The sequence below is a fragment of the Dermochelys coriacea genome, chromosome 1, assembly GCF_009764565.3.
Source record: "Dermochelys coriacea isolate rDerCor1 chromosome 1, rDerCor1.pri.v4, whole genome shotgun sequence".
Lineage (NCBI taxonomy): Eukaryota > Metazoa > Chordata > Testudines > Dermochelyidae > Dermochelys > Dermochelys coriacea.
In genome coordinates, this window is record NC_050068.2 from 123,331,583 (window position 1) to 123,359,518 (window position 27,936).

At 41.4% G+C, this 27,936-nt stretch overlaps 1 protein-coding gene and 1 long non-coding RNA gene across 2 annotated transcripts; one reads left to right on the top strand and one right to left on the bottom strand.

Moving 5' to 3' along the window:
• The first annotated feature begins 211 nt into the window (after window positions 1-211).
• CHST7 (carbohydrate sulfotransferase 7) lies at window positions 212-21,788 on the top strand. Its single transcript, XM_038376716.2, has 2 exons — window positions 212-1,990; window positions 21,249-21,788. The coding sequence occupies exon 1, from the start codon at window positions 527-529 to the stop codon at window positions 1,961-1,963; it is 1,437 nt and encodes a 478-aa protein (XP_038232644.1). The 5' UTR covers window positions 212-526; the 3' UTR covers window positions 1,964-1,990; window positions 21,249-21,788.
• On the bottom strand, window positions 6,163-21,050 carry LOC122456257. The gene is made up of 3 exons (XR_006275047.1): window positions 19,886-21,050; window positions 15,374-15,379; window positions 6,163-6,173 (listed from the first exon to the last, which is right to left on the bottom strand). It is a non-coding gene; the product is annotated as an uncharacterized LOC122456257 (long non-coding RNA).
• Window positions 21,789-27,936: the final 6,148 nt, after the last annotated feature.

Sequence of the window (27,936 nt, forward strand, 5' to 3'; positions counted from 1 at the left end):
ACTAACGAATTTATTGGAGCATAAGCTTTCGTGAGCTACAACTCACAAGTGAGCTCTAATACATTTGTTAGTCTCTAAGGTGCCACACGTCCTCCTGTTCTTTTTTGCGAATACAGACTAACAGGGCTGCTACTCTGAACCCACTTCAAGACAGCACCCCCGGGCTGGTTCTAGAAAGAGGCCGCTGAAGGCTGCAGTCTCTGAGCCCCAGGTAGGTAGGAAGAGGCGGCTCCTCAGCCAGCAGGGGCAGTTGTCGGTCTGTGGGGAGCTTCAACAGCTGGCTACGAAGAAGGAAGGCGGGGGCAGCGGCCTCTTTGCCGTTCTAGCGGCGGAGTCTCCGGCACGTGGGCGTGTTTCCCCAGACGGGGAGGGACCCACGGAGCTAACACCCCGCCGCCGCCGCCGCCGCCGCCCTCCTCCAAGTTTGTGCGCTTTCCAACGGGCAGGACTCTGCCGGCGGCGGCGGCGGCTCAGCCCGAGCCCGAGCCCGAGCGCAGAGCGGGCGGCGGCAGAGCGCGGCGGGGCGATGAAGGGGCGGCGCTGGCGGGGGCGCTGGCAGCACCGCCGCCTCGCCCTGCTGCTGGTGCTCTACACGCTGCTGCTGCTGCTCCTGGTGCCCTACGTGCAGGACTACGGGGCCAGGCGGGGGCGAGGGGCGGACGAGGCGCCGCTGCGGCCCCGCTGCCCCAGCCTGCAGGACGCGCTGGGCGAGTGGGGCTGGGGGAAGGAGGAGGAGGAGGAGGAGGAGGGGGACGGGGAGGAGAAGCAGCCGCCGCGCAAGGGGGCGACGGCTGAGGGGAGCGAGGCCGGCGGCGGGAAGCGGCACATCTACCTGCACGCCAGCTGGCGCACGGGCTCCTCCTTCCTGGGGGAGCTCTTCAACCAGCACCCGGACGTCTTCTACCTGTACGAGCCCATGTGGCACCTGTGGCAGGCCCTGTACCCGGCGGACGCGCTCAGCCTGCAGGGCGCCCTGCGCGACATGCTCCGCTCGCTCTTCCGCTGCGACTTCTCCGTGCTGCGCCTCTACGCCGGCCCGCCCGCGCCCCGGGACCCGCCGGCTCTGGGCGGCGGCGGCGGCGGCAGCAACCTCACCACGGCCGGGCTCTTCGGCTGGCGGACGAACAAGGTGATCTGCTCGGCCCCGCTCTGCCCGGACGCGCCCCGGCCCCGCCACGAGATCGGCCTGATCGACGGCGCCGCCTGCGAGCGGAGCTGCCCGCCGCGCGGGCTGCGGGAGCTGGAGGCCGAGTGCCGCAAGTACCCGGTGGTGGTGATCAAGGACGTGCGGCTGCTGGAGCTGGGCGCGCTGCTGCCGCTGCTGCGGGAGCCCGGCCTCAACCTGCGGGTCATCCAGCTCTTCCGCGACCCCCGCGCCGTGCACAACTCCCGCCTCAAGGCCAAGCAGGCGCTGCTGCGGGAGAGCATCCAGGTGCTGCGGAGCCGGCACCGCGCCGAGCCCCGGGGGCTCCCCCGCCGGCAGCCCCTGCCCGCGGCCGCGCTGGGCGGCGGGATGCGGGCGCAGCAGCAGCAGCAGCACCGGGCCGAGTTCTTCCTGAGCGGCGCGCTGGAGGTGATCTGCCAGGCCTGGCTCCGCGACCTGCTCTTCTCCCGCCGCGCCCCGGCCTGGCTGCGCCGCCGCTACACCCAGCTGCGCTACGAGGACCTGGTGCTGGAGCCCCGCGCCCAGCTGCGCCGCCTGCTGCGCTTCGCCGGCCTGCCCGTGCCGCCCGCCATGGAGAGCTTCGTGCTCAACATGACCCGCGGCGCCGCCTACTCCTCCGAGCGGCCCTTCCTCATCTCCGCCCGGGACGCGCGGGAGGCCATCCACGCCTGGCGGGAGCGGCTCAGCCGGGAGCAGGTGCGCCAGGTGGAGGCCGCCTGCGGCCAAGCTATGAGCCTCTTGTCCTACCCGCCCAGCGCCGAGCCCGGCGGCGGAGCCCGGGAGGGGGGCAGCAGGTAGCGGCCGCCTCCTGGACGGGACCTGCAGGTAACGCGCCTCCCCCATCTTTCTAGTCACAGGGCCCGGGCAATAATGCAGCAGCCTTCCCTTGAGAGAGGGGAGAGGCCCGGCTGGGGGGCCGGAGAGGAGGACCGGGGGAATCCCGCTCCTAGGGATGGGAAGGGGGGGGGTGAAAGCCTGTCTCTGTTGAAGTCAGTGGGACTTTCGCCATTGGGCACCTCTACACTTGGAGATGGAGGTGTAACTTCTGGCTGGAGGCCGAGCACCCCTCGCTAGCTCTGACTGAACTAGTGTGATGAAACTGATGAGGTCTACGCAGCAACTAGACACAGGCCAGCTGACCCCGGGTGTAGGGAGCTGTTTCATTGCTGTGTAGATGTCTGGCCTTGGGTAGGAGCCCAGGGCTCAAGGACCCTGTGGGGTTGGAGGGTCCCTGAACCTGAGTCTACATAGCAATGAAACAGCCTCATAAGCCCCAGTCAACTAGAGTGGGCCAATTGTGGGTTTTTCTTTGCTGTGTAGACATACCCTGACAGTGTAGCTGTGGCCATGCAAGTAGTGGGATAGGTTAGCCGCTGGAGTAAGATCCCACCTGCTCATACTTAAGCAGCCAGCTCCTGCCACTGCTGGTGCCCATCCTGACTACACTTATGTTTTTAGTGCCCAAGTTCAGTCAGAGCTAGTGTGGGTCTGGCTCCCTGAAATTGAAATGACACCACCACCTCAAAGAGTAGCCATTGACTATAGTGGGGCCAGGAGGAGGGTGTCACCCCCTCACTGTGTTGAGAACTGGGTTGGATTTTAATGAAGATAAGTGGGCCAGGGTTATGAAGTTACTCTCCATTCACACTGGACTTCACTCCCCACTGACTTTGGGATTGTCACATACCTAATTGCGCACACACTCAAATGAGGCCTGAACATATGGCTTTAAAATTTCATTGCTAAGCTTCAGAGTTAGTGCACTGTTGAGATTAATAGGGACAGATACTTTTCCTACAATGCTGTTGTTTCAGGCCAGGAGCAATATTTCTGTCCATCATTCCAAGGTTATTTTTGCAACAGAGTTGTAAACTTTTTTTTTTTTTTTTTTTTTTAAGTGAAAGCTCATCTGCAACATTATATTGGTCAGAAAAATGCAGCAGTTGGGTTAGGAATGTAACATCCCTAGACTACAAGCAAAGAAGTTGGGATGCAGGAAGACATTATAGTGTACCCTCCCCAAATCTGATGGGAGCAGATCTAATTAGATCTCTGTTCCCCAGGGCTTTAGCAAACCTAGTCCTAAAATGTTCCAAGAATTGGTACTTTGACTCCTTCTTCTTGAGCCTTTCTCTTGGTGGATTTGTGATTGGACCACATCTGATGTTAAAGGCACACTGTTAACTGAGAGATCCCAGTAGAAGCAAAACTAATACGCTCCTTACTTCTGGTAAAAGTAGCATCTTAAGTTAAAACTGAAAAGGCTTTATAATAACTTATCCCAATTTTCTTGTTTTTCATTTGTCTTGGATTGTGAAAACTAGTAAGTAATTGGCAGTTCATGGTTCTTTGGAATTAGAAGGCATTGTACATTAAAGGGAGGATGGCAACCCTAATTTATCCTTACATCTACATCTTGTAAAAGCAGGCTCTTATTAAAAACCTAAAGCTAACCAATGTTTCTAGAATTTTTAAAAGTTCACATGGGAACAATTATTAAACATCCCAGATCGTATGAAACTGAAGTATACAAAAATGTAACTCCTTAGATTCTTTTCATTGCTTAAATTAAGAGAAATGCAAAGAATAAATATACAGCCTAAATAAATCATATCTTCATTTTTTTTAATCCTAATTTTAATATAAGGTGTTAATGTTTCTTTTATTTATGATTCCTTAAGACTACAAATGTTAAGTAGAATTTAAACTATTTTCATAAGAACACACAACAGGTTAAGCTTTTATATTCTGTATTAAGTTTTATAAAGCCTAACAGACCTTTTAACTGCTTGGGGTGCAAGTTTATAATGGAGAAAAGTGTCTTCACCTGAGAAGGGCTTTGCTTCCATTCACACTCACCCAATAACCTAGTGACTGGGCTGGAGATAATCTTTCTCTATATGGATTATAGTACAGTACTGCTAATACTGTATGTGGGAGACACATGAAGTCAAGGGAAGGAGAGCTGTTTCCACTTCCTTGTATTTGTCTCTAGTACTGTAGATAGTGATCACAGGAATGGCGTAAGCACTTGGCTACAGCAAGGGGTTTGAAGATGTTTGCTTAATCAGAACTCTTAAATTCTCTTTACAAAATTCCTCATGTAGGAATGTTTTAAAATTGGTTTGTCATATCTAGTGTGACTATCACATTCTTCTGGCTATCTTGTAAAAACTTCTGAGAATGAGAAGTGGATACTTGATATTTCAATTTTGGTTCTCTGCATAAATTGAAATAACACTTTACTTTCCTAACTTCCTGCCTGACACAGGGTGCAGCAGTGCACAGGATTCTGTCCCTCACATCCTATCCCAACAATAACATCCTCTCAGCTGGTAAATTTGCACCCAAACAATTTACAAATATTTCCTAACAAGGTTAAGACAAACCAATCTTGGCAAGCTCTACCTACCCTGAAGTTTCTTTAACATTTTTAGGATTCAGTTTGAGTTTTAAGATACTGGTTTCAGCTGAACTTTCTGGAACTTGCATACTAGGGTATATTTTCATTTGGGGGAAGGGGAGGGAATTTGTATTTCAGAGAAGTGGATCATTAAATTGTTAGACTCTCTTCCTTTTTGTAATCTGATGGCATTTAGACAAAGCTTCAAGGGCGTTCAAGGTTATACTCACATTTATATGTAACCCTCTGATACAAAATAAGACTGTGAACTTCAAATCGGGGATAATCCTGGATCAAGAATAAAACTATACATGTAAAGTGCTGAAAATAAAGGCAGTTCAAAAGAAATCTTTTACCGTTACTGTTACTGAAAGAGCATTGGAATTAATTACATTGTAGACGGTTTTGGTGACTGGTATGTTGTACTGGAAAGAGTTACTTAATACACTTTTGCAGGGGAAGATCTAGCCTTAACACTCGTATTATTGGCAGAAGCATGCTTCTAAGGGAGAATATATCCCTAAAAATGTTCTTGAGAAATTATTTAATTTCACTCTGTTGAGCATGTTTTGAGTTTCCTTTTTACTTTTTTTTACTGAAATAACCTATTTTATAGCCTGAGGGCCATTTCTGTGTTCTCATGCAGCCTTATTGCAGTCAGGTTGCATAGAGTGTGCAAATGGAAATTGATTCTTAAGTAATATTTTACCTTTTATTAGAGGAACAGGACCCTTATTAGGTCACCTCACTCTCTAAAACTTGTCCATGTATATACCCTACCTAACTTGTACTGATGTGCTTGAGCAGAAACTGGTAAGACTTTATTGCATACTGAAAGATCAGAAAGGATTTCTGTCTTTCCATCAAAAACCTCAGCAATTTTGGGCTGAGTCACTTGTAACAAATTCAACCAGGGATCTTCATCTTGCAGTATCAGAATACTCAGTTCTCCTGGGGCAATTGACTGTGCTCAGCACTGATCAGGATCAGTGAGCAGTGCGCTACACTACTGTTGTGAATGAAAACATAAAATTTCACCTTCTTTAAAGTCACTATGACTAAAACTGAAGCATAATCTGCCTAGTCATCCAGCTTAACCTGTTCCATCCAATAGAAAAATAGATATCTTTCATAAACTGTTTAATTTTTCAAATACCTATTGAGTTTCGCATAGATAAATTCATCAAGTGTCTGACTTGTCCTCAATATTGAAGTCCTTTCTACATCCTTAGCTGAATTTGTTCATTAACGCCTCCTTATTTTATTAGTGATCAGTTTAAATATATTTTCCTGCCCTTACACTTTTTCTTAGTATTTATTTATTCTTTTTGTAGTTTTTTTTCTCCACTGTGAAAGTCTGTCCTGCAAGATTTCTGCAGTGTAACTACATGAGCTATTAACATTCCACATTTAGAGTAATTGACATTAAAAACAGAAATGTCCTGAACCCAATACTAGGCAATATACATAACTGAAGGAAGTTTGTAGAGCTCAAAATCTTAAGAGTGGGATTTTCAAAAGCATCTAGGCCTTAAGAGTACAAGTCACATTCAAAGACAATATGACTTGTGCACTAGATTTTAAAGGTATTTGGGCATTGCTCCACTCAGTGTTGCAACACCTAACTGAGTTAGGATCTGAACTCTCATTTTCAAAAACGACATAGGCATTTAGGGCCCTTAGTATCATTGACTTCCAATGAGACATAGACTCATAAATTAGGCATTGCAATGCTCAGTGAAGCAATCCCTAAATACTTCTAAAAATCTGGGCCCCAAATCACTTAAAGTGCTTTTGAAAACTTCATCATCGATGCATTTAAGGCCGATGGCAAATTAATGTGAATTTTCCCTTAACGATGTATTGTCTTTCAACCTGTTTGCAACATACCCTGCTCAGTCTGAAAACTTACCTATTGAGTGTGGAGCACAAAAATATAGTTTTCAGAGTAGCAGCCGTGTTAGTCTGTATTCGCAAAAAGAAAAGGAGTACTTGTGTCACCTTAGAGACTAACAAATTTATTAGAGCATAAGCTTTCGTGACCTACAGCTCACTGCATCCGATGAAGTGAGCTGTAGCTCACGAAAGCTTATGCTCTAATAAATTTGTTAGTCTCTAAGGTGCCACAAGTACTCCTTTTCTTTTTGCAAAAATATAGTGTCAGCTAACAAAGAATATTGAGATTTATCTACTCTGATTTAGGGGATTAAGAACAAAGCTTAAATCGGGACTAGCGCTGTAGAGTATTAGTATTTGAGAACTTCCGAATTAAGCAGAAGTGGATCTTGCTGAAAGTGAGATGGTGGGAAACTACAGATTCCGATAACAGCTGAGAATTACTGCTGCGACACTTTGTTTTGCACCATTGTAGCTCTTCATAGGAGAGATTTTACTTTCATTTTTTTTAAAAAAAGCAAAATCCCAATTCTAGTGAATGGTTTGGTTTAACAAAAAGTATAATTGATCGCAAAGATGGAGGTGTGGCACCATAAACACTTTTCATAGCTAACCTAAACTCCACAGGCTTAGAAGGGATAGATCAGTGCCAAATTCATGAGATTTTAGCAGTTTAGGCTGGATTTGGAACAACATACTTGCAATACATCATATGTAATGAATTAACAGCTTATATATACAATTTCATGGGAAAACGGGAACAAAACTGATAAATGTTCAAAGGATAATTTGTATCATCTGCTTTAATGATTAGCTGTCATGCAGTTGTCTTCAGATATGTAGGAACTCAAGCAGTATAGCTGTTGGTAAAATATTACCTTATACCTATTTACTCCAAATCTGAGACTTCAGATCTAGACTCTGATTCATATGCATTAACACAATCAATATACAATAACGCCTCACTTAACGTTGTAGTTATGTTCCTGAAAAATGTGACTTTAAGTGAAATGATGTTAAGCAAATCCAATTTCCCCATAAGAATTAATGTAAATGGGGGGGTTAGGTTCCAGGGAAATTATTATTATTATTTTTTTTTTGGCAAAGGATTCTGCATGCCTCCGCCTCCTGCCCGCGGCAATCATCTGGCTTGCGGTGTTTTGGAGGGAGGGGGGAGGAGCGAGGACTTGACCCACAGGCTCCCCCTCCCTCCCCTCCCTTCTAAACGCTGAAAGCCAGCTGATTGTCGTGAGCAGCAGGCAGGGGAGGTGCGCCGAGTCCTCGCTCCAGCCTCCAGAACTCTGCAAGCCAGATGATTGCCGCGTTCGGGAGGCAGGGGGAGCCTGCCTGACAAGTTCTTTCTACCCCTCTGCAGCAGTCAGCTGGCTTGTGGCATTTTGGAGGGAGGAGTGAGGACTTTGTGTGCAGGCTCCCCTTCACTTCCCTCCTTTCTAAATGCTGCAAGTCAGCTGATTGCTGGGGGTGGGAGGAGGGGGAAGGTGCTGATCTGTGGGGTCTGCTGGGGGGCGGAAGGCGCTGGGGGATGGGGGTGGGCGTAGGGAGGCTGCAGCTGTGGAGAAAGCAGGCAGCCAAACAATGTAAATTGGAGAATTTCACAAATTTAAAGGAGCATGTTCCTAATTGATCAGCAACGTAACAACATTAACTGGGACGACTTTAAGTGAGGAGTTACTGTATCTGCACATTTAAACTGACAATCAAGGGTACTGTATGATTTCCTATACTGATGCACGTTTGTGTAAATGATGAAAGTCCAATGACAGCAATATTTACCCTTCGTTTTACTTTGTTTTAGTTTGACACTTCATAGATCAATATTCAGGTGGTAGTTCATGCAATATGGTAGAAATTCATGCAATATGCTGGTGTATTTCAAGTACGGAGGAAACTCTTAATAGTTTAGGAGTATTTTTATATTTTTCCTGATTAAATGCAAAGATGTACAAACTTATGATACTGATTTCCTCTGAAAAGGGTTAAATGACAGTGGACTTTCTCATTTCTTAATGGTTTTCATATTGCATGTGTTCACTGAACAGTTAAAGATTATTTTTCCCCCCTGTCAACCCTGCAAGTTCAAAGAAAGGCCCAGAGTCAAACTAAGTTCTTTCCTTTTCTCAGATATCAACACTAAAAGTTTCAGCAGGCCAAATTATGCCCTCAGACACGTATGCAATCTTGTTGCAATGGAACTATATTTCAGAAGGTGGAAAAAATATGCTAAAAATAAACAGAATATGTTCTGAGATGCATTGGCTCTGTAAGCCTAACAAGAATATAAAGAATTAAAAACTTGTCACTAAAGCTGGCTGATAGGGACAGTAAGTATATAGTAGGTGCTATTTTGAAATAGGGTGCATCCACCAGAGATGGGGGGGCAAAAAAACCAAACCCATGGCTGGTCTGGATCAGCTGACTTGGGCTTCTGGGGCTACGGCTCAAGGTTGAAAAATTGCTGTGTAGATGTTCTAGCTGGAGCCCAATATCTGGGACCTGAGAGGGTGGAGGGTCCCAGAGCTCAAACTCGAGTGACCATCTACATGGTTTTTAGCCCTGCAAACCCAAGTCAGCTGACCGCCATGGCTGTGCTGCGGGTCTTTTATATCTATATAGACGTACCCATAATCATTTTGCAGAATAGAGCCACATGCTGTATTAAATGTTGGTTTGCCACTTGCATTAAACTTGAAAGAGACCTACCATTTTAGAGAAGGAGATGGGAAGAACAATACTGTCAGTGACAGGTTTGTTTTGACAGAGGAAATTTTCAAGATCCTACTTGTGTTAATCCTGGCTCTTTCAGTTTGAGATTCCCTTGACCTGGATCATTTAATGTTCAGTTTAAATTGATAGCCCTTTTTAACCAATCAGAAGCCTCCTAATGTAATGTGCTTTACGAGCGGGAGATCCATCACTACTTCTGTTTTTAGAGGGATACATCTGGCAGCCTTGGCTCTAGCAACAGGCCAAAGACACAATAACCTCTCAGTACTGAGAGCATAAAAAGAAAAGGAGTACTTGTGGCATCTTAGAGACTAACAAATTTATTTGAGCATAAGCTTTCGTGAGCTACAGCTCACTTCATCGGATGCATTTGGTGGAAAATACAGTGGGGAGATTTATATACACACACAGAGAACATGAAACAATGGGTTTTATCATACACACTGTAAGGAGAGTGATCACTTAAGCTGAGCCATCACCAGCAGCGGGGGGGGGGGGTGGGGGGGAAGGAGGAAAACCTTTCATGGTGACAAGCAAGGTAGGCCATTTCCAGCAGTTAACAAGAACATCTGAAGAACAGTGGGGGGTGGGGTGGGGGGGAGAAATAACATGGGGAAATAGTTTTACTTTGTGTAATGACTCATCCATTCCCAGTCTCTATTCAAGCCTAAGGTAATTGTATCCAGTTTGCAAATTAATTCCAATTCAGCAGTCTCTCGTTGGAGTCTGTTTTTGAAGTTTTTTTTTGTTGAAGGATAGCCACCCTCAGGTCTGTAATCGAGTGACCAGAGAGATTGAAGTGTTCTCCAACTGGTTTTTGAATGTTATAATTCTTGACGTCTGATTTGTGTCCATTTATTCTTTTACAAAGAGACTGTCCAGTTTGACCAATGTACATGGCAAAGGGGCATTGCTGGCACATGATGTTAGGGTTATATTATAACATTCAGATGTTCTTGTTAACTGCTGGAAATGGCCTACCTTGCTTGTCACCATGAAAGGTTTTCCTCCTTTTCCCCCCCCGCTGCTGGTGATGGCTCATCTTAAGTGATCGCTCTCCTTTACAGTGTGTATGATAAAACCCATTGTTTCATGTTCTCTGTATGTGTATATAAATCTCCCCACTGTATTTTCCACCAAATGCATCCGATGAAGTGAGCTGTAGCTCACGAAAGCTTATGCTCAAATAAATTTTAGTCTCCTTTTCTTTTTGCGAATACAGACTAACACGGCTGCTACTCTGAATACTGAGAGCGTGTTTATCTTTGTATTTAGTGCCGAGAAACTCTAGCTGTCAGTACTAGTCTGTTAAGCTGTGACAATGACCTACATTACCACCTTACTGGGTGCTGACCCTTCACAGCCAGGTTTATCTTGCATTGCTTGACTGAAATGAAGATGATTGTTCAAAAGGAGATTGTTGTCTGTAGTACCCCTGCTTCGTTTGTTGCAGAAGTCGAAAGATGTGTAGTAAATGAGATAGGGGATTGCAGAAAGGGAAGGATGGGCTCATGGTTGAGGCAGCTGAATGCTGTCCTGAGGAACTGAATTCTATTCCTGCCTCTGCCACAGAGTTACTGTGTGATACTTGGCAAATCACTTGACCTAAACTTTTCACAGGTGGTCACTGATGAACTGGTACTCCTTTTCTGGGTGCCCAACTTGACACTGTGGTCTGATTAAGACATGCAGAGCACTCAGCAGTGCAACTGAAATCAATGGGAGCTGTACTTGAGTATATAAAGCACTGTATCATGGTAAGTACTCTGGAAAATCTGCACTTTGTCATCTCAAATTGGGCACCCAAAAGGAACAGATACTTTTTGATGTTAATCTTTTTGGTGCATCTGCTCCCAAGCTATAAAATGGGAATGGTTACCAGCCCCTCGTCTCACAGGGGTTTGTGAAGATAGATTGATTAAAACGTGACTCATTTGGATATTATAGTGCTGAGCGTCCTAGAAAAGCACACAAGAAAATTAATAATTCTGTATTCAGAGCAGGGTGTGAATAGTATGTAGTAAATAAGGCCGATAGCCACACATTCAACAATAAGGAGAAAATAAAATATTGAGCAACTACCTACTCATTAACAGTGCACTATCCATCTTGTATACTGCCAGAGGCAGGTGTCCTATGGGAGAAAAATGGTATGTGATCATGTAATTAAAGAGAGATGCACAAGGGGGAGCACCTTAATGTTACAAGAGGCAACCTTATTTCTGGCATTTCCTAACTTTGGCGTGCTTAATTTTGAAACCTTAAATGTTCTTTTAATGTATTGTATGTATATTTCTGAAAAATAAATAAGATGCCTAAGTTATATTGGCAGAAGGGTTGGGATTCTTCCGTCACTCTCCCCAACTGATGCAGCTGCTGTTTTGAGGGGGATGACCTGAGTGAATGCTCCTTTTCAGAAGCTGATTCTGAACTAGTTACAGTATATAACTACATTTGATGTGAAATATATGATCAGGAGTAACTAACTGTAAGGTTTGTCCTTCTGGGGGAAATATTGTATTATGATTTAACTGGAAAATAATCTATTAGCATCTCCTCTGATTGAAGGCCTTAATTTTAGCAAAGTCTCATTAAATATTTCATTTCTTGTTTTGACAAAGTTTTACATTGTTTCGTTCATTCACTTACTATGATGGTATAGTATTTCATGAAACGTAAGCCTGGGAGATCTATTGAGTTAAAATAAGAATTGTCTTAACATCAGTTTCTCAGATAACTAGATAAGTATGTTAAGGGTTTGTATCAGCCAATTTCATCTCTGAAAAGAGGTGTTAGTTTAAAGCTGGTTTTCACTGTTTGATAAAGGCAGAGGAAGTACTAGCCCATTGGGGGCTCTAAGCAGGAATATTTTGGGGCCTCCCCCACACAACACAATAAAAAGTGAATAAGGGGCCTGCTCGGGGTCTAAGCAATTGCTTAGTCTGTTTATGCCTGGCACTGGCTCTACACAAAGGTTTCTGTGTCTTTAACAAAGATGAAGACTTGTACAAAATGGACACCAGTGACTTAGAACTACTTTCAGGTCAAATACATTCAAAATGCTTATTGTATTTCACAATAAGCAGGGAATCTTCAGTCATAGGTTACATTTTGGATCATAAACTTGTTAATTTGAAGTTAAGCCTTCCAATAAACCTCTTGATTAAAATATAAGTAATACTTGCATTAGTCAAAATTCTCCTCTAAGAGCTTAAAATTTAAGCTCTAATTGTCAGTCTAACGATGATGCCATTCACAGTCTGTATTAGTGACACCATAGATTTAATCTTTTGCTTGTGGGATAGAGATCTACTTCAGTAGCTGTAAACCCACAAAGCCTCTGTTACTTTTGTACTGTAAGACCCCGGGCTGCTTTTGATTTTCCATAATATATAGCACTCTTGACTGGGGGCTAAATGAGTATGTAATTACCAATAAGCCATTTTAAGACTGTCAACAAGCTGGGCTTGCTTGTGAAATTGAGTTTGCCTGGAGTTATTCCAACATGTTCCCTCATGCCTGCATCTAACTCTAAAAAAAAATTCCTACCATGAGTTCTGGTTTTAGAAGTCGGATGCCGTGGAGGCTGTTGTGGGAACATTCTTGAATGAGTAAGGATTTGGAGACAGAATGTTGTTGGAAACATAGCCCAACCCACTTACTGGCCCAGGAATGGCTTTGTGGAGTCATAATTGTATGGGCAAATGGCCCATGGTTCTGAATAGCTGGGCTGAACTTATAGTAAAAGAAAACGTATTTTGTAATCTCTTCTGTTGGAACCAATGACCCAAGCACGCAGAGTACAGGCTGCCTTTGTTGGGAGTAAAGAAACCTTATTTAGTATTTTATTATGAAGCAGCTAGAATCATTTTTAGTTAAGGAGTATAGTTAATGGATGCAAATGTTTGATCTTGTACTGCCACTTGGAACTCTGGACATTGGCAAAAGCAGCGATCCTGCCCTAAAACAGCTTTTCAGCAAGCATATGCATGGGTTCTTAATGGCTCTTCCATGGAAGATACTATCTTAATTTCCAGGTAAGCTGGAGTTGACTGCAGTTAAGGTTGAGTACATAACAGTTTAAGTGTAAAAACATTACAGAGATATTGTAATTTATTATAACACCCTAGAATTTTTTGGTTTAGGTTACACTTAAAAAGAAATCTAAACATGCTAAGATGCCCAGTTACCCTTACCTCTGCCTGTAGTGACACTATGCAATAACCATACTTTAGTATATAATAGTTTAATCTGGGATCACAAATCAACATAAGGACATTCATTCCATTTCCCCCCCCCCCCCAATGGTGTCACAGTGTGAGTTAAGGTTGTTTGGGTACCTTCAGGTATGAAAATGCATAGTTAACACATTTGGATTTCATAAGTTTAACCTTAACTCTGAATTTCCTCAAGCAAAATTCCCAATGTATATCTCAAGGAGTTTTACTTGTGTAAGGACGGGACTTGGGTCTGATGTGCATTCCACTTACAGTAACGCTTAGTGTTTTACCACCTATTTACTTTGTATAGAATCTTTACACCAGTTTGGCTGAATCATGAAGCAGGTTAATAGTTCTGAGTATCTGAACATTGCCCAAGAGAAGCTTTAATGTAGGCTTTGTCTACAGTAGAATGTGTTGCTGGTACAGCTATAATTCTCATAGGGGAGAGACCGCGTATACTGGCAAAAGAATTCTTGCCAACATGTCTTATGCTTGCACTCCAGACTGAATAAGCTGTACCAGCTAAGTGACTTTTTTGCTGGTGTAACTGCTACACTAGGGCTTTTGCTGGCATAGTTATGTCAATCAGATTTGGGGGGGGGGGAATCACACCTCCACCGTAGCTATACTGGCAGAAGTTTTCAGTATAGACTGTAGGGTACAGACAGCCTATACCTTTCCTTGTTTGGTAGCTGCATTATAGATGGAACGCTATCATGAATAGCTGAAGTTGCTTAGGCATGTGCATAATAACTCCCCTTCTCAGTTGTTTAAAGCTTCCTGAAACGTTCACCTTTCATGTTCGTGCAGAGCGCAAGCATGATTTTATTTGTTTTTAAAGTTGGAGGAAAAAATGGTTCAGCTGTAGTGTCGCTCTGCCCGTGAAAAAACTTGTAATTTTATTCTAAAAGAAGCCTACTTCTGAGCAGGGTGTGGTATAAAGTAGAAATTTGGCAGAAAAGGTGGCATTGAGGGAAGAGAGGTGCCTTTTAGGGCATGTTGTCTATTCTTCGAGCTAGGGGTATAATACCAAGCTTGAGTAGATGTACAAACGCTAGCTCTGATCATCCTAGCATGCTAAAAATAGCAGCGTAGCCACGGCAGAGTGAGTGGTGGGACTAGCCTGAGTTATGTGCTGAGTGTACTGGGGGGGTACGTAATTGGGGTGGCTAGCCCCTCCTGCCACTCACTCACTCTGAGACTATGCTCTATTTTTAGCACACTAGCTCAGTCAGAGCGTGTGTGTGTGTGTGTGTGTGTGTGTGTCCCAAGATGGGAATCTCTCTCCCCCAGCTCGAAGTGTAGGTGTACCATGAGTATTAGGGTTTAAAAAAAAAAAAAAAAAAAAAAATTTAGCTGAATCAGGGGTTGGCATATGTGTTGTCTTTAACTACCTCCCAGTATTCTGAGTGACATGGGCCGCACTACATGTGTGTGCGGGGCTAAATACAGGAGTACAGAAAACAGTGAATTTGTGTATTTTCTGTGCAAGTAACTTAAGTGCAGCAAGTAAACTCATTTTCTGCACCCATTGCAGCACTATGAAATTAGTATGCAACAAATGTTAGACAACTGCTTATTGGTTATTTCTTACTGATGATGGTGCAGTGAAATATGTAAGGGCTGGTTACTGCCTGCCCCAGAGTTTCTGCACATCCTTTGTATGAGCACTTGCTTCCACCACTGACTTCTCTGCATGAAGCTGTGGGAGCATAGAGCCACTGATAATTCATTCATAGAACACAAATGTCAAGAAAATGGCATTGGCTTTCTAATGGGGTGTAGGCAAATAGCAGTGAAAGTATTCCTTAAACCCTATGGAAAGATAATGTTAGTTTTGCAAAGTGAAGCACTTGAAAGCCAGGAAATAGAAAAGCTGATGTTGCATGCACAATTTCAGCTGTTCTCCCTTGTATGTGTTACAGTGTGGACTTGAATTACGTGATCCTAGATTACTGTTGTTATGCAGCACACCTGCCTCATTCCTTGTGAAAGTTGGACAGGATCCCTGCCTCATGCTTGGTCCAATTCTGTTTGTAATTCCAAATATAAACCCAGAACAACTATTAGAAGCAGTGGAGTTACCACTGTAACTCAGCAAATCCTTATGCACTGTGGATGGTGCATAACGAAGGCCACACTGGGTCAGACCAACGGTCCATCTAACCCAGTATCCTGTCTTTGAACAGTGGCTAGTGCCAGATGCTTCAGAGGGAATGAACAGAACAAGGTAATTATAGAATGATCAGTCTGAGCTTCTAGAAGTCAGTTTTAGGGACACTCAGAGCATGGGCTTGAATTCCTGATCATCTTGGCTAAGAGCCATTGTAGTAATTACAAGGCCTCCTCCCTCATTGTTAAGGCCCTTCGTTTTTGGTTTTTATTTTATTTTTTCCTGGGAATTTATTACTACAACAACAAAACAGGTGAAAATTGGTGGAAAAATCTATTTATTTTTCCGGGTAAAATATCAGGGTTTATTTTGGTGGACGGAGGGAAAGCGTTCAGTAGATTAATGCTTTGATGAATGGAATTTAATGTGATTTGCTGCAGAACTAAAACAGAAATTCAAAACACAATGCCACCTCTAAATTTAAGAAAATATATCCCTAATCCCCAAGTGAAACTTTTCATTTGAATAAACAGTTTACTGTTGTAGACTTAGAACGACTAGCCTATAAATATTTACATGTAATAATTGGGACACACCATTTGCAGGGCATACACTCAACTTCATCCTTTTCTCCTGTTTTTATTTTTTAAAATGTTTGAATACTTCTTAATGTCCTGAAACATATTCTGATACAGACTTTAGTTTTCTTACCATTATTTAAAGATATTTAAACTTATACTGCTAACAGCTTGAAATGTGAATGTGGTGGGCGTGAGATTCATCAGTACGTTCAGATGTGCACACACTTCAGAGCTTGCGTGCATGTCTGTTTGTGTGTATCTTCTAGATTAATACATAGCCTTACTTCATCAAGCAGCTTTACATATACACACAGATGATTGTATTATCGTAATACATACATCTTATTGCCATGTATTGCATTTTCCTAATAAGTTATTTTTTATATATTTGATACAAAAGTAGGATGAAACTCAGGGAAAAAATGAATACTTTTGTAAAACCTAGGCTTTTTTTTTTTTCAGTAAAGTCAGTTTAAACTGAAAACGAAGGGGCTTACTCATTCAGTATGAAGTTTGGACAGGTCTAGTAATATAGCTGATAAAGTTGTGAGAGGAGGGATCCTATGACCTGGGCAGAGCTTATTTAAATTTTCAGTGGGTTCTGCTTAGTGCTTTACAAGTCCTCGTTTTTCTTTTTAAAAAATTCTGTACTTAAACAAGACCTCTAACGTATTCAGTTGACAGAATAGCAAGTTCTCTCTCTCTCTCTCTCTCTCTCTCTCTTCGTGTATAGCCAAGAACAGTAAATTTTTTTCCAACTTGGTGCACTTGTTTAGCATATCTTCTCATTGAATTCAGAGCATACATTCCTCTTCAGTTCTTACCTACTATAGTACAAAATTTCTGTGAAACAAAGCAATTTTAAATTTCTCATTCCACAGCCGACTGTCGTTTCAATATTAAAATGAAAACAGTAGAATCAGTCTGTATTCAGTTTTATTTAAATCTTCAAGTTAATAGCGAACTAAATACAAACCTTGTATTTAAAAAAAATTCATATTTTCAAACGATCACACTACACAGAAATCATAATGAAATCTAAAGTTTTATAATAAAGACTTTGTTGTGTGGAAAATCTCTCTTCAAGCCTGACTCTGAACACATATTGGTTATTTTGTTACTTCAAGCATCTTGCAGTAACCTTTTTCTCTTAGAAAAGACCATCTAATTCAGCAAGGGGTAAAATAGTAGTTATCCAGAATGTTCTAGATACTTAGTGGAAAAGGTTAGGAAACTAGATTAACAAATACAACTTCATTGAGACTACTGTATTCTCAATCCAAAACAAATGCTGCCCTCTCTGGCAGCAAGAACTAGTCTATTTGATAAAAACTTATGGGTTCCCCTGAAGACTGCTTAAAAAGGATACTGGGACTTTATTGCTAAAATACTTTTTTCTATTTTGGAGGCAGGGAGAAAGCCTGACTCTGAAATTTCTACAGCTAGGTTCCACTATAGCTATTCTGTGCGCTTGGGTTCTTTGCCACTGTCCACAGGATGACTTGCATTCATCTCCAATTGGAATTAGTTAAATAGAGGATATTAGTGTACTGAAAATGTAGTGTCTGAAGAGGAGAAGAGAGCCCTCTGAAACTGGTCTTCAGTCACCCACAGAGAACTTGTGAGAAGAAAGTTCTTATGCCTGTGTCATAAAAGGCATACTGTGTTCCTTTATTATCCTTTATTATTAAAGGCATTTGAGAACAAGTGAGGCACAGGGTCAATTTACTGGCTTATATATAGCTTCTGAAAGTAGCCACGTTAAGTGATGCGGTCAATTTTTTGCATCTCCTAAGCATAGATTCTCTTTCTCTCTAGACCTAGATGGAAGGTACTTGTATAAGTAACAGAAGATGACAATTTTCCAACAGGATGGATTCGGTCATACATTGCAATGTTGTTGGAGTAGAATGTCTTCTGAAAGTTCTAATGATCTTCATTAAGCTACAGATTAGGACTAAGTAAAATTAAGTATTGCCAGCTGAATAAGAACTTGCAAGACCTTTTTACTTCTATGCCCTCTCCGCCTGCCCTCCCCCCCCCCCAAAAAAGAAAAGGAAGAAAAAAGCTAAAACCTGCTAGCACAAGAATTATCTAAACCCTTTCTCTGTCATGGTAGGCTCTCATCTCGAGAGTGGTGATTTTAGATAGCGGGATCTCATTTTCAGACTCCTCCTGTCCTTCCTCTCTGTCTGTAAGCCTGATGTCAATGAAAAGGACGGATAGCTCAGTGGGAAAGCTACACTAGCTGCTGTTACTGTCCAAAGGGGTACATGCGTTACTGCTTGTGGCTAAAAACTGACATTTCTTTGAGCCAGTTTAAGATTAAAATAGCTAATGTTTAAGTGAACAACTTCAAGCATACAGATGCTACTTCCTTTGGACATCTTTACAGTTATGAAGATTCTAAGGCCATTCCTTTCAGAATGCAGTAATTAAAACCTACCACACATAAACTTCATCCATAGGCCAGGACAGACCTAATACAGTCCGGGGCTTGATTACAATATGACCCAGAGCTACCCTCCTCTTTAGGAGCAGCACTGAGACTACAAATCACAGGAAGAAGTATTTTTACTTTGATTGAAGCTGCAGCATGGCATGCTCAGACTTGTAGTCTCAATGGATCACACCTCTATTTAAGCAATTAGGGTGACTGCAGTCTTCTTTCATTTTATAGAAAGCCATTGGGACCTATCAGCTCTTTCCAGTTGTCAGTATGGCCCTCTAAAATTTGGAGGCATCTTACTGAAGGGGGAAGACATTGAGTGATGAGGCCCCGATCCTACATCACTGAAGTCAGTAGCAGCATTATTGCCATTTACTTCACTGAGCATAAAGATCACAAGCCCTCAGTGAAAAACGAAACCATTTATTTCTGAGCCACCCTGGCCAGAACCCCCATCCCTTATGCATTCTGATTAGAGTAAAAGTGAATGAGATGTATGACAAAATAAAAGTAAGTTTCGATTTGAAAAGACCAATTTGCATTGTAAGTTTCAAACCGTTTTTGGAGCAGCTCCTAGAAGTACTTTAGTCAATCCATTAAATGGTGCTTGTGAGCTTGTCTGACACTAACTGTGCAAGCTTACTAAAAAAAAAAAAAACTGCAAAAGGTAGGATATAATAAAGTGTGACAAGTTTCTACTTACTATAATATTGTCTGTCACAAACCACAAGGCTCATTGAGTATCTTCATATAGTCATATCTTCATAGTCATACTGGACTAAAGTGACACTTATTACAAAGGAGTATTCATAGCAATTTAGTATTTAGCTTTCCTGAGGGCTGCTGCCGCAGCAGCAGCTTCTGTGTCCGACTCTAGTTTTTCCACAGTGCTCATGAACAGAAAGAGTGGAAAAGGCAAATCAGCCTCCACAGTATAGCTACTTTATTACAGAGCTTTACAGCAGGGACTAGCCAAGTGATGTATGACAGTAGTGGCTCTGCAATGCAACATGGATGGCCTGGAATAGTAAATCCTGTTTGATGGCAGAAAAAGGGGATGGTGTGTACAATAGCTCTGCTACCTAGTTTTGAAAATAATCTTTCACTGGAAGTAAAGTGTCCCATTAAGAGAACATCTATAACAAAAGCCCAGCTGAAGGGTTAATATCCATATTTAGTGAGAATCAGAACAAACTGTTTGATAAAACTTAGTGAATAGTAGGAGTACAAAAACAAGAGTTCATGGTGCCAAAGACGCACTGCATTATATGTGGGGTAATATTAGGCCACTGGAGGAATGCATTGTTTACTAAGGGTTCCTGCTGTCATATACTTTATCTGAGCTAAGTTTTAAAGTACTCTTCTTCTTTGGTAAATGAGTGAGTTTTTGGAAGAGAGTGGAGAAGGGACTAGGAAGCTCTAACTTTAAGTATGCAGTCATTTGAATTTTAGTTGTGTAATGATTATGCTAGTCAGACTTTGTTTGACTGTGCCTTTATAAGATACCTTTTCATGGACTATCAATTGAATTATGTCTGTCTACCATTTGCAGTGTAAATCCTGTTAAACAATACTAAGTACGCAGAGAAGTATACTACATCCCTGCTAAAGTAGTGATGCTAATTTGATACATTTATGGTTTGATAATGTGTTGGTAAAGTTCTCATGGAATGCAAAAACTCAGTGGGTCAGGAATATGCAAATTTAATTAAATTAGTGCAGGATTTGTATTATTATTTTCAGTGGAACTGAATGACTTGAGAGAGGCCTGACTTACTATGTCTAGGAAATATTACTAAAAAGGAATCACATTTACAAGATAGACATATGCTGCTGGATTATGTTCAAAATTGAGAAGGGTATTTACTGAACAGACTGCTTTGTCACTGACTGGAGGCACACATTTTGTGATCAAATTAGGGTTATAATGTTTACATGTATAGAATGTTTACATACCATTGTTTTTCCCTCACTGCTGCATAACATTGCCAGGTAATAGTTTCTGTAGCACAGGACAAAATTCAATTCTCTATATATTCAATCTATAAAGTACTTGTCATTTGACAATGAGTGAAAGGCCTGTTTCAAAATTAATAAATGTAAATGATTAAAGTATGAGTAAATTCATAAGTGTATTTTGTCCATTTATGATAGGCATACTTGTTCATACTCCTCCTGGTCTGTATTTTGTTATAATACCTTACTGATCCACTGAGGGACTTGTATTGTTAGATCTTTGAACAGGGATGAGTGGCTGCAGTCGTACATGTATGAATAAGCTAATTTGAGCACTTGGGTTATTATTGAAACTAATTATATCGCTAAATCCATCTGTTAGAAAAAGTTTGACAGTACCTAAGTATACACCCAGCAACAATTTTTCTACTTTTGTTCAGAGCATACTATTAGTTTTCACATTATTTTATTGTAATTTGATTTCTTCTCTTCAGCCATCCCCATTTAAAATTGTATAGTTCTGTGTATATTTTACTGACAATTTATTGCTACTTAATGTAATTACAATACTGAGCTTATGAGCTACAAGCTTAAAATTCCTAGTTTAAAAAATTCACACTGTTCTCTTAACATGCTTCTATTTTGAGAATACTGAAAGCTGATAATTGCAAAAACAATGTTCTAATGCAGTATTACTTTTTTTCCCCCCTCCCATAGCTTGAATTGCAGACATTGGAAGGATGCGTTACTGTACAGCCAAGGACTACGAAGAAAAATTCATCCCTGAAGAGATTACATTCCACATCCTTTCAGAAATTCAGTTAATGCTAACAACTGTACAGTTTTGCATAACAGAACAAATTTTAATCCCCTAAAACAGATGGACATAATGACTTCATTTCCAGTAAGGATATGACAGTGCAATATGGACAACTATGAACCTCCAATATGGAGTGGTTTATTTTACAGTTTGAAGCTGCCAGTCTGTGGTCAGTTGTAGGTGCTTTTTCTGGCAACAAGGAGACTTAAATTTTTAAAGTTACTGACAGTACTTGGACAAATCATCTACCATTGCAAAAATTCAGTATTTGCAAGTGTAGTATTATACACTTCAGATTTGTAGCACAACTTTCACAGATCTAAATGGTGAGGGTTTTTTTTAAGTGCTCTGCTTCCCCACCCTGTAATGGGGAATTATTTTATCCTAATACCAGGACTGTGTGTTTAGAGTTCTGAATACAGTAAATTATATAGTAAGTTGTGAATATGATTATACAAACTCTCTCCGGGGGGAAACAGTTGAAGTGCTGCTCCCATTTCTACTGCATTGTGACCGAATGCACAGAAAGAACAGTAACATCGTACCATGCTCTTACAAGAAAATGCACAAACCTCTGTTCATTTGGGAGGGAAAAAAGTTCAGGGCTAATAACTGGTGTCAGTTAGCATAGCTGAGGTTCTGATCCCTTGTGTTAAGTTCTTACTGAAATGCCAAGCTAAAATCCACTTCAAGTTTTCCTATAACTCATACCTTTAAATAATGCTTTGGTGCTGAGAGCTGGGATTTCACAGTGCTCATTGTTAATGTACTGTATAAACCTTTTAAAAGAATGTTAAGGCTATGGGGCATTTATTCAGTGCGATCTGGGGTTTAATTTGGCTCCAGATTTAAGTCTTACAAAGAGCTTGTCTTACAAAAGCTAGGACTAACAGACTAGAATTCCCACGGAAAGCTGATGAATTAGCCCTTCTCTATGCTGCTGGAAATCCTTTCATTGCAGCTTTGTTATAGAATGCAAATCTGAAATGGACATTTGCATTTCTCAGTTTGGACAAGCAGGCCAGGTCTATATTACAACTGTTTACCCACATAGCAGTACCTGTTAAGGCTGTGGACTTCGTGGCATTTCCATGCCTGCAAAAGCCTTAGTATAGACGGTTGTATCGGCATAAGTGGTTTTGCTGTTTATAGCTTATTTCAGTCACTGAACCTGTACAGCTATATCAGCAAAGTGCAGACTAGGTTTCAGTCACTCTCTAGCTCAGCTTCTAACAGAGAATAGTAACTTACCAGTAGCCTTTTAAAATCTTAAATGGTGAGAATAGACAAATTTTAAAAAGGATTACCCTGACAGCACACCATGGACCCATCCTTTTGTGCCTAGATGCTTGTGGACAGGAGCCACACTCAATCATGATTTTGGTTGTAACAAATGTCAGTGCTCAGTGACAGCAGTATAGATTACTTCGGCAGTAGACCAAATAGAGTAACTTGCAGAGGAAACAGCGTGGTGGCATGCACTATGGATTAAAATGTGGCCAGCCTTGGGGGGGGGGGGAAGAGGGGGGCTGCAACAGTGTTTTGAAAGATTCTGTAAATTGATGCACACCCACCAGACTAAGACTAGCAAGTCAGAAGTCATTCCATAGTAAATACTGATTTAAGAGTTGGGTTGGTGTAGCTTTGGGCAGCTGTTCTTTGAATTCTTCAGAAACAATCTGCAGTGTAATTAAAGCCACTTTCCTAACCCTTACATGTACATGGAAGCCATTGCTGAAGTTTGAATTTTTTCTATTTCATTTCTTACGTCAAGTGGCAGAAGGGGAAGAGTTGTTACTGCAAGTAAATTCCTCATGTTGTCCCCTTAATGTGTATTGAATCCTGCAGTCCTTCCTCTGGCAAAAAAATGTATTAAAGTTCAATGGGAATTCTGCTGACTTTAGGACTTCAGTTTTAAGCACAGCATGACTTTTTCCAGCAGTATTTCTATATTAAAACTGCATATCTAAGCCATTTCTCTGGCTTTGTAATTTACCAGTTCCTTCAAATTTTCCCTCTTTTGGTTTTTAGGCTTATTTTTTCTAATCTTATTTTACATAATGGCATAAAAAACCCACTTTAGATGTATTTGGATTTGTATCAGATGGAATCTTAAACTTTCTTCCACAAGCTTAAATCTTACAATACAGTGGAAGGATATTAAGCTACATCATACTGCAAACCTGTCTTACTAAAACAGTATTTTCAAAAGAAGAACAAATCCTCTTTCTAATGTCCCTTAGCCCTACAATGCACACTGGTTATATGAGAATCGTGCTCTTGTTACTGAGCTGTTCTGGTCTGCTTCACTCCCTGAAGTTTGAACTGGATCTTTCTAAGATGTTATATTGGCTTCCTTGGATTCCCCTTCCCACCCTCTTCTCTCTGTTCTCTGGGACTTTAGGCCATATACATGAAGGGTATTACTCCCACTACTCACATTCCACTGAGCCTCTTTGGCCTGTGAGCTGAATATTTTGAGAAAGTAAATGGCTACTAGATGACTCATTGAATACAGATTTCACTCTGACAGGCCTTTTTCCTATCTTACAAGCTTAACTTTTTTTTTTTTTAAGCACTTAAATTCCATTCTCACTCATGTGCAGAAGCAGGGACTCTGCCAAAATGGAGTTGGAGCAAGTTATTAGTGGTGAGTTATAACTTCAAAACAAGTTCCAAAAGGCAACTGAACCTTTCTCTGGAGGCAAAGATAATGAATTTTTTTAAGTGAATAACCACTTCTCTGATCATTAGTGTGTGAAGAAAGATTGTAGGTTTTTTTAAACTGAAATTATGAAGAATCATAGAATATCAGGGTTGGATAGTCCAATCCCCAATTTTTGCCCCAATCCCTAAATAGCCCCCTTAAGGATTGAATTCACAGCTGTGGGTTTAGTAGGCCAATGCTTAAACCACTGAGCTATCCCTTCCCTAAGTCCTTCAAACCCTCCCTTACAAAGAGCCCCTCTCATTTCAATGGGGCTATGTGCATGTGTAAGCTTACAGAACTGGGCCCTGTAGTTATTAAAGGTAGAACTGGTACCACCACCTATTAAGGGTACCCAGCACTTCCCCTTGTTTTCAGTTGTGATCCTTTGCCAAACAGTAAGCATGTAGGCTAAAATGTTCCATGCTGGATTTCTACCTCGGCTTGAAATCTTTTTGGAAAATTTCACCAAGATGGTTCAGCTGTTTTAGAGAACAAAGTTAGGGGGGAAAATACATTTTTCACTGTTCAAAACTCCAGTGACCTCTTTGAAAAAATTAGAGCCCCAATCCTGTGGAGCAAGGACTTTAACTTGGGCAGGGGTTGGGCCTTTTGCCATCCTTACAAAAGTTTGTCCAAAGGTGGCCAAGTTATATATACACCTTTCAAAAATGGCAGTTAGCACATGCTCATACTTAAATTTTAGCTGCTAAAAATCTAGATTCTCTCCTTGCTTAGCATATTTGAGCCTCTCTCAGCCCCTAGTGTTGATGACTAGGCTCTGCCTGGGCCATCCTCCCAAAGCTCCCTCCCACTCACACTACATGGCAAAGGCAGATATTTCCTTGCAACAGGTGCTCCTGCTTGTTCTAGGTTAGGTACTGGAACTGGGGGAATGTGTCTTTCCTGTACCCTATGACCCCTCTACTGGTACCCAGGCAGCATGTGGGAGGAAGCACTCACAGCTGCATTTGAAGTCAGTCAAGGGGAGCTGTGCTTTGAACAACTAAAATGCTAATATAATATGAAGTACTCTGACATATCAGGTTATAGGTGTCAAGTTAGGCACCCACAATTGGAACAGAGCAAAGATTACGATTAAGTATCCACTATCTGTGAAACTGGGTTAATATCTATTGTGCTCAGAGTTTTTGTGACTCACTCATATTCTAGCAATAGGTGCCATAGAAAAGCCCATGAGGAAATAATTTTTTGTCCTCAGAGCCAGGTTTGATAGTGTGCACTAAATCAGACATGGGGCCACACACTGTACAATGGGGATAAAATACAACATTGAGTGCACTGAATGAGGCAGAGGTTCTGTAGGAAAAAAAAGTTATAATTAAACTAGCCATGCATACACACGAGGGTCAAATTAAGGTCACAGGAACCTTAATTGTAGCATTTCTTATCACAAGAGCTTGTCCTTGCAACTTTAGTGATTTTAACAGATTTTGTTTGCATGTAATCCACATGTATAAATTCCACTAGTAAGTGACGTAGATAAGACTAATGTAGTTGTGCAAGAGAGGTAGTAAAGTTGGGTTTTTTTGTACAAGAGTGTCACAACGAATTAGTTTCACACCTACTAGCACTGGAGCAAAGAAACAAGCATAGTCGTTAAAAGCAGAAGTTTGAGATTTATTTTTTACATCCTTCCACATGACCCCACTGAAAGCACTTCCATAATTTTTTCAGCAGACATATGAGCACACCAAGCAAGGGTTAGCTAGGGTCGTAGACTTTTCAGGTACTAGGACTGGGTAATTTACTACAATGGCTTTTCCAGGTTTGAGTGAATGTTAAGGATTTTTACATGGGACGTTAAGTAGCTGCAAAACAGTTTTCCCCAACACAACTGGTACATTAGCTTCTGTGGAGCGTTAGAGACGATTATAGTCTTAACTTTGTCTATCTCATTTGGGACAAAGCTCATGCTGACTCGAAGTACTAAAAATAATTAATTGTGTTAATGGCTAGAGAGGTGAAGCACTTTTAGTCAGTAAACTCGGTTCTTAAGCAAATTCCATAGTCCATTCCCTGAACCACAGGTACATGGACTTTGGGTAAGCCATAGTTTAAATATTGAATTGACACCACTATCTTAACATTACGCTACTGCTGTAAAAGCATAATGCACAGGCAGCTGTCAGGCACATCCTTGATACAGGTATCAGACAATGAAGTGATCTTACATTTTGTAGGTTGTCTGACTCAGCAACTCACACCTGTTAGATCAGAGTGAAATTTAAGAGAGGGTCTTCCTGCTAACTAAGATACTAATGTATGGGGTTGCCTTATTGCTTATCAGTCAAACTATGATTTCCATTCAGAGACTCAGAGCAAGCTTGGGGGAGGAGGGGAAAAAGAATTTCAGTAACTTTCCATAGTTTTGTTACTACATCTGTTTGTATGTCTAAGTCACGCTCTAGCCTAACAACCCAGCTTCAGTACTGGTATGAAGTTAAAATTCGTTACCCTGTTCCATGAAAAGGATTTTCACATTTAGAGCAAAATTTCAGTACAAGGTAAATTGAAAGCACATGAACTACGAATGAGAAGAATCTGAGCACCGGCTGAAAATGTAAAACATGCCATGTTAAAGATTAAAGGTTTCTTGTGAGTTTTTAGTTTTTAAAGAAAACCTATTAAAGAGTAATTTTCTGTAATGGTTAATGAGTTCCATAGTAACAAGTGGTTGGTGCTGCAAGTTCATTTTAGCTTTGATTCATTCTGAAGTCCAAATTGGGAAGAAAGGTTGAAGTCAAAACTGAAAATGAAAGAACCAAGTTCATTTCATTGCTTTAAAGCAGTGGCTCTCAACCCTTTCAGACTACTGTACCCCTTTCAGAAAGTTGATTTGTCTTGCATTCCCTGAAGTTTCACCTCACTTAAACTACTTGCTTACAAAATCAAACATAAAAATACAAGTGTCTCAGCACACCTACTTGCTTACTTTCTCATTTTTACTATATTTAAATCAACTGGAATATAAATATTGCACTTACATTTTAGCGTATATTATATAGAGAAGTATAAACAAGTCATTTTCTGTATGAAATTTTAGTTTGTACTGATTTCTCTAGTGCTTTTTATGTAGCCTAAACTAGGCAAATATCTAGAAGAGTTGATGTACCCCCTGGAGTAAATGTACCTCTGATTGAGAACCACTATTTTAAAGTATAACTTATAATTAAAGACCCTTTCCTTTTAAGGGTGCATAATTAAGTTATCCCTTTCAGACAACTGTCTGTACTAGGTTTCAGAGTAGCACGGTGTTAGGCTGTATCCGCAAAAAGAAAAGGAGTACTTGTGGCACCTTAGAGACTAACATTTATTTGAGCATAAGCTCATGAAAGCTTATGCTCAAATAAAGTTGTTAATCTCTAAGGTGCCACAAGTACTCCTTTTCTTTTTGTCTGTACTAGACAACTTTGCTGCAAGATGACTTTTTACATTAGTTTTTAAAGTTAAGGGCTAAGGAATGAAACACTAAGAGGAAAGGTACTAGGCCCCCTCTTTCAGGATTAGCATTTCAGATTTAACTCCATTTTAAGTATGCTCAGTCTTAACTCTGCTATTGGAAGCATTCTGGTACAGGATGGTGCTAAAACTTGGAGCGAGTCTTGCAGTAGAAAATGGTAATTTTGAAAGTCTCAGTCTCTGGTATTTTGTTATAGTATTTTTGAAATGCTTTGAGCTACTATAGTTTTTCTTGTATGCCATGTTGTAGCCTTGTAGGTCCCAGGATTTTAGAGACAAGGTGGGTGAGGCAATATTCTTTATTGGACCAACTATTCTGTTGGTGAGAGGGGCAAGTTTGTTGAAGTTGGTTCAATAAAAGATATTACCTCACCCACTCTGTCTCTAATAGTCTT

What these genes read in the sequence shown, in the direction of transcription:
- CHST7 (XM_038376716.2), top strand. Translation starts at nt 527, where the DNA reads ATGAAGGGGCGGCGCTGGCGGGGGCGCTGGCAGCACCGCCGCCTCGCC.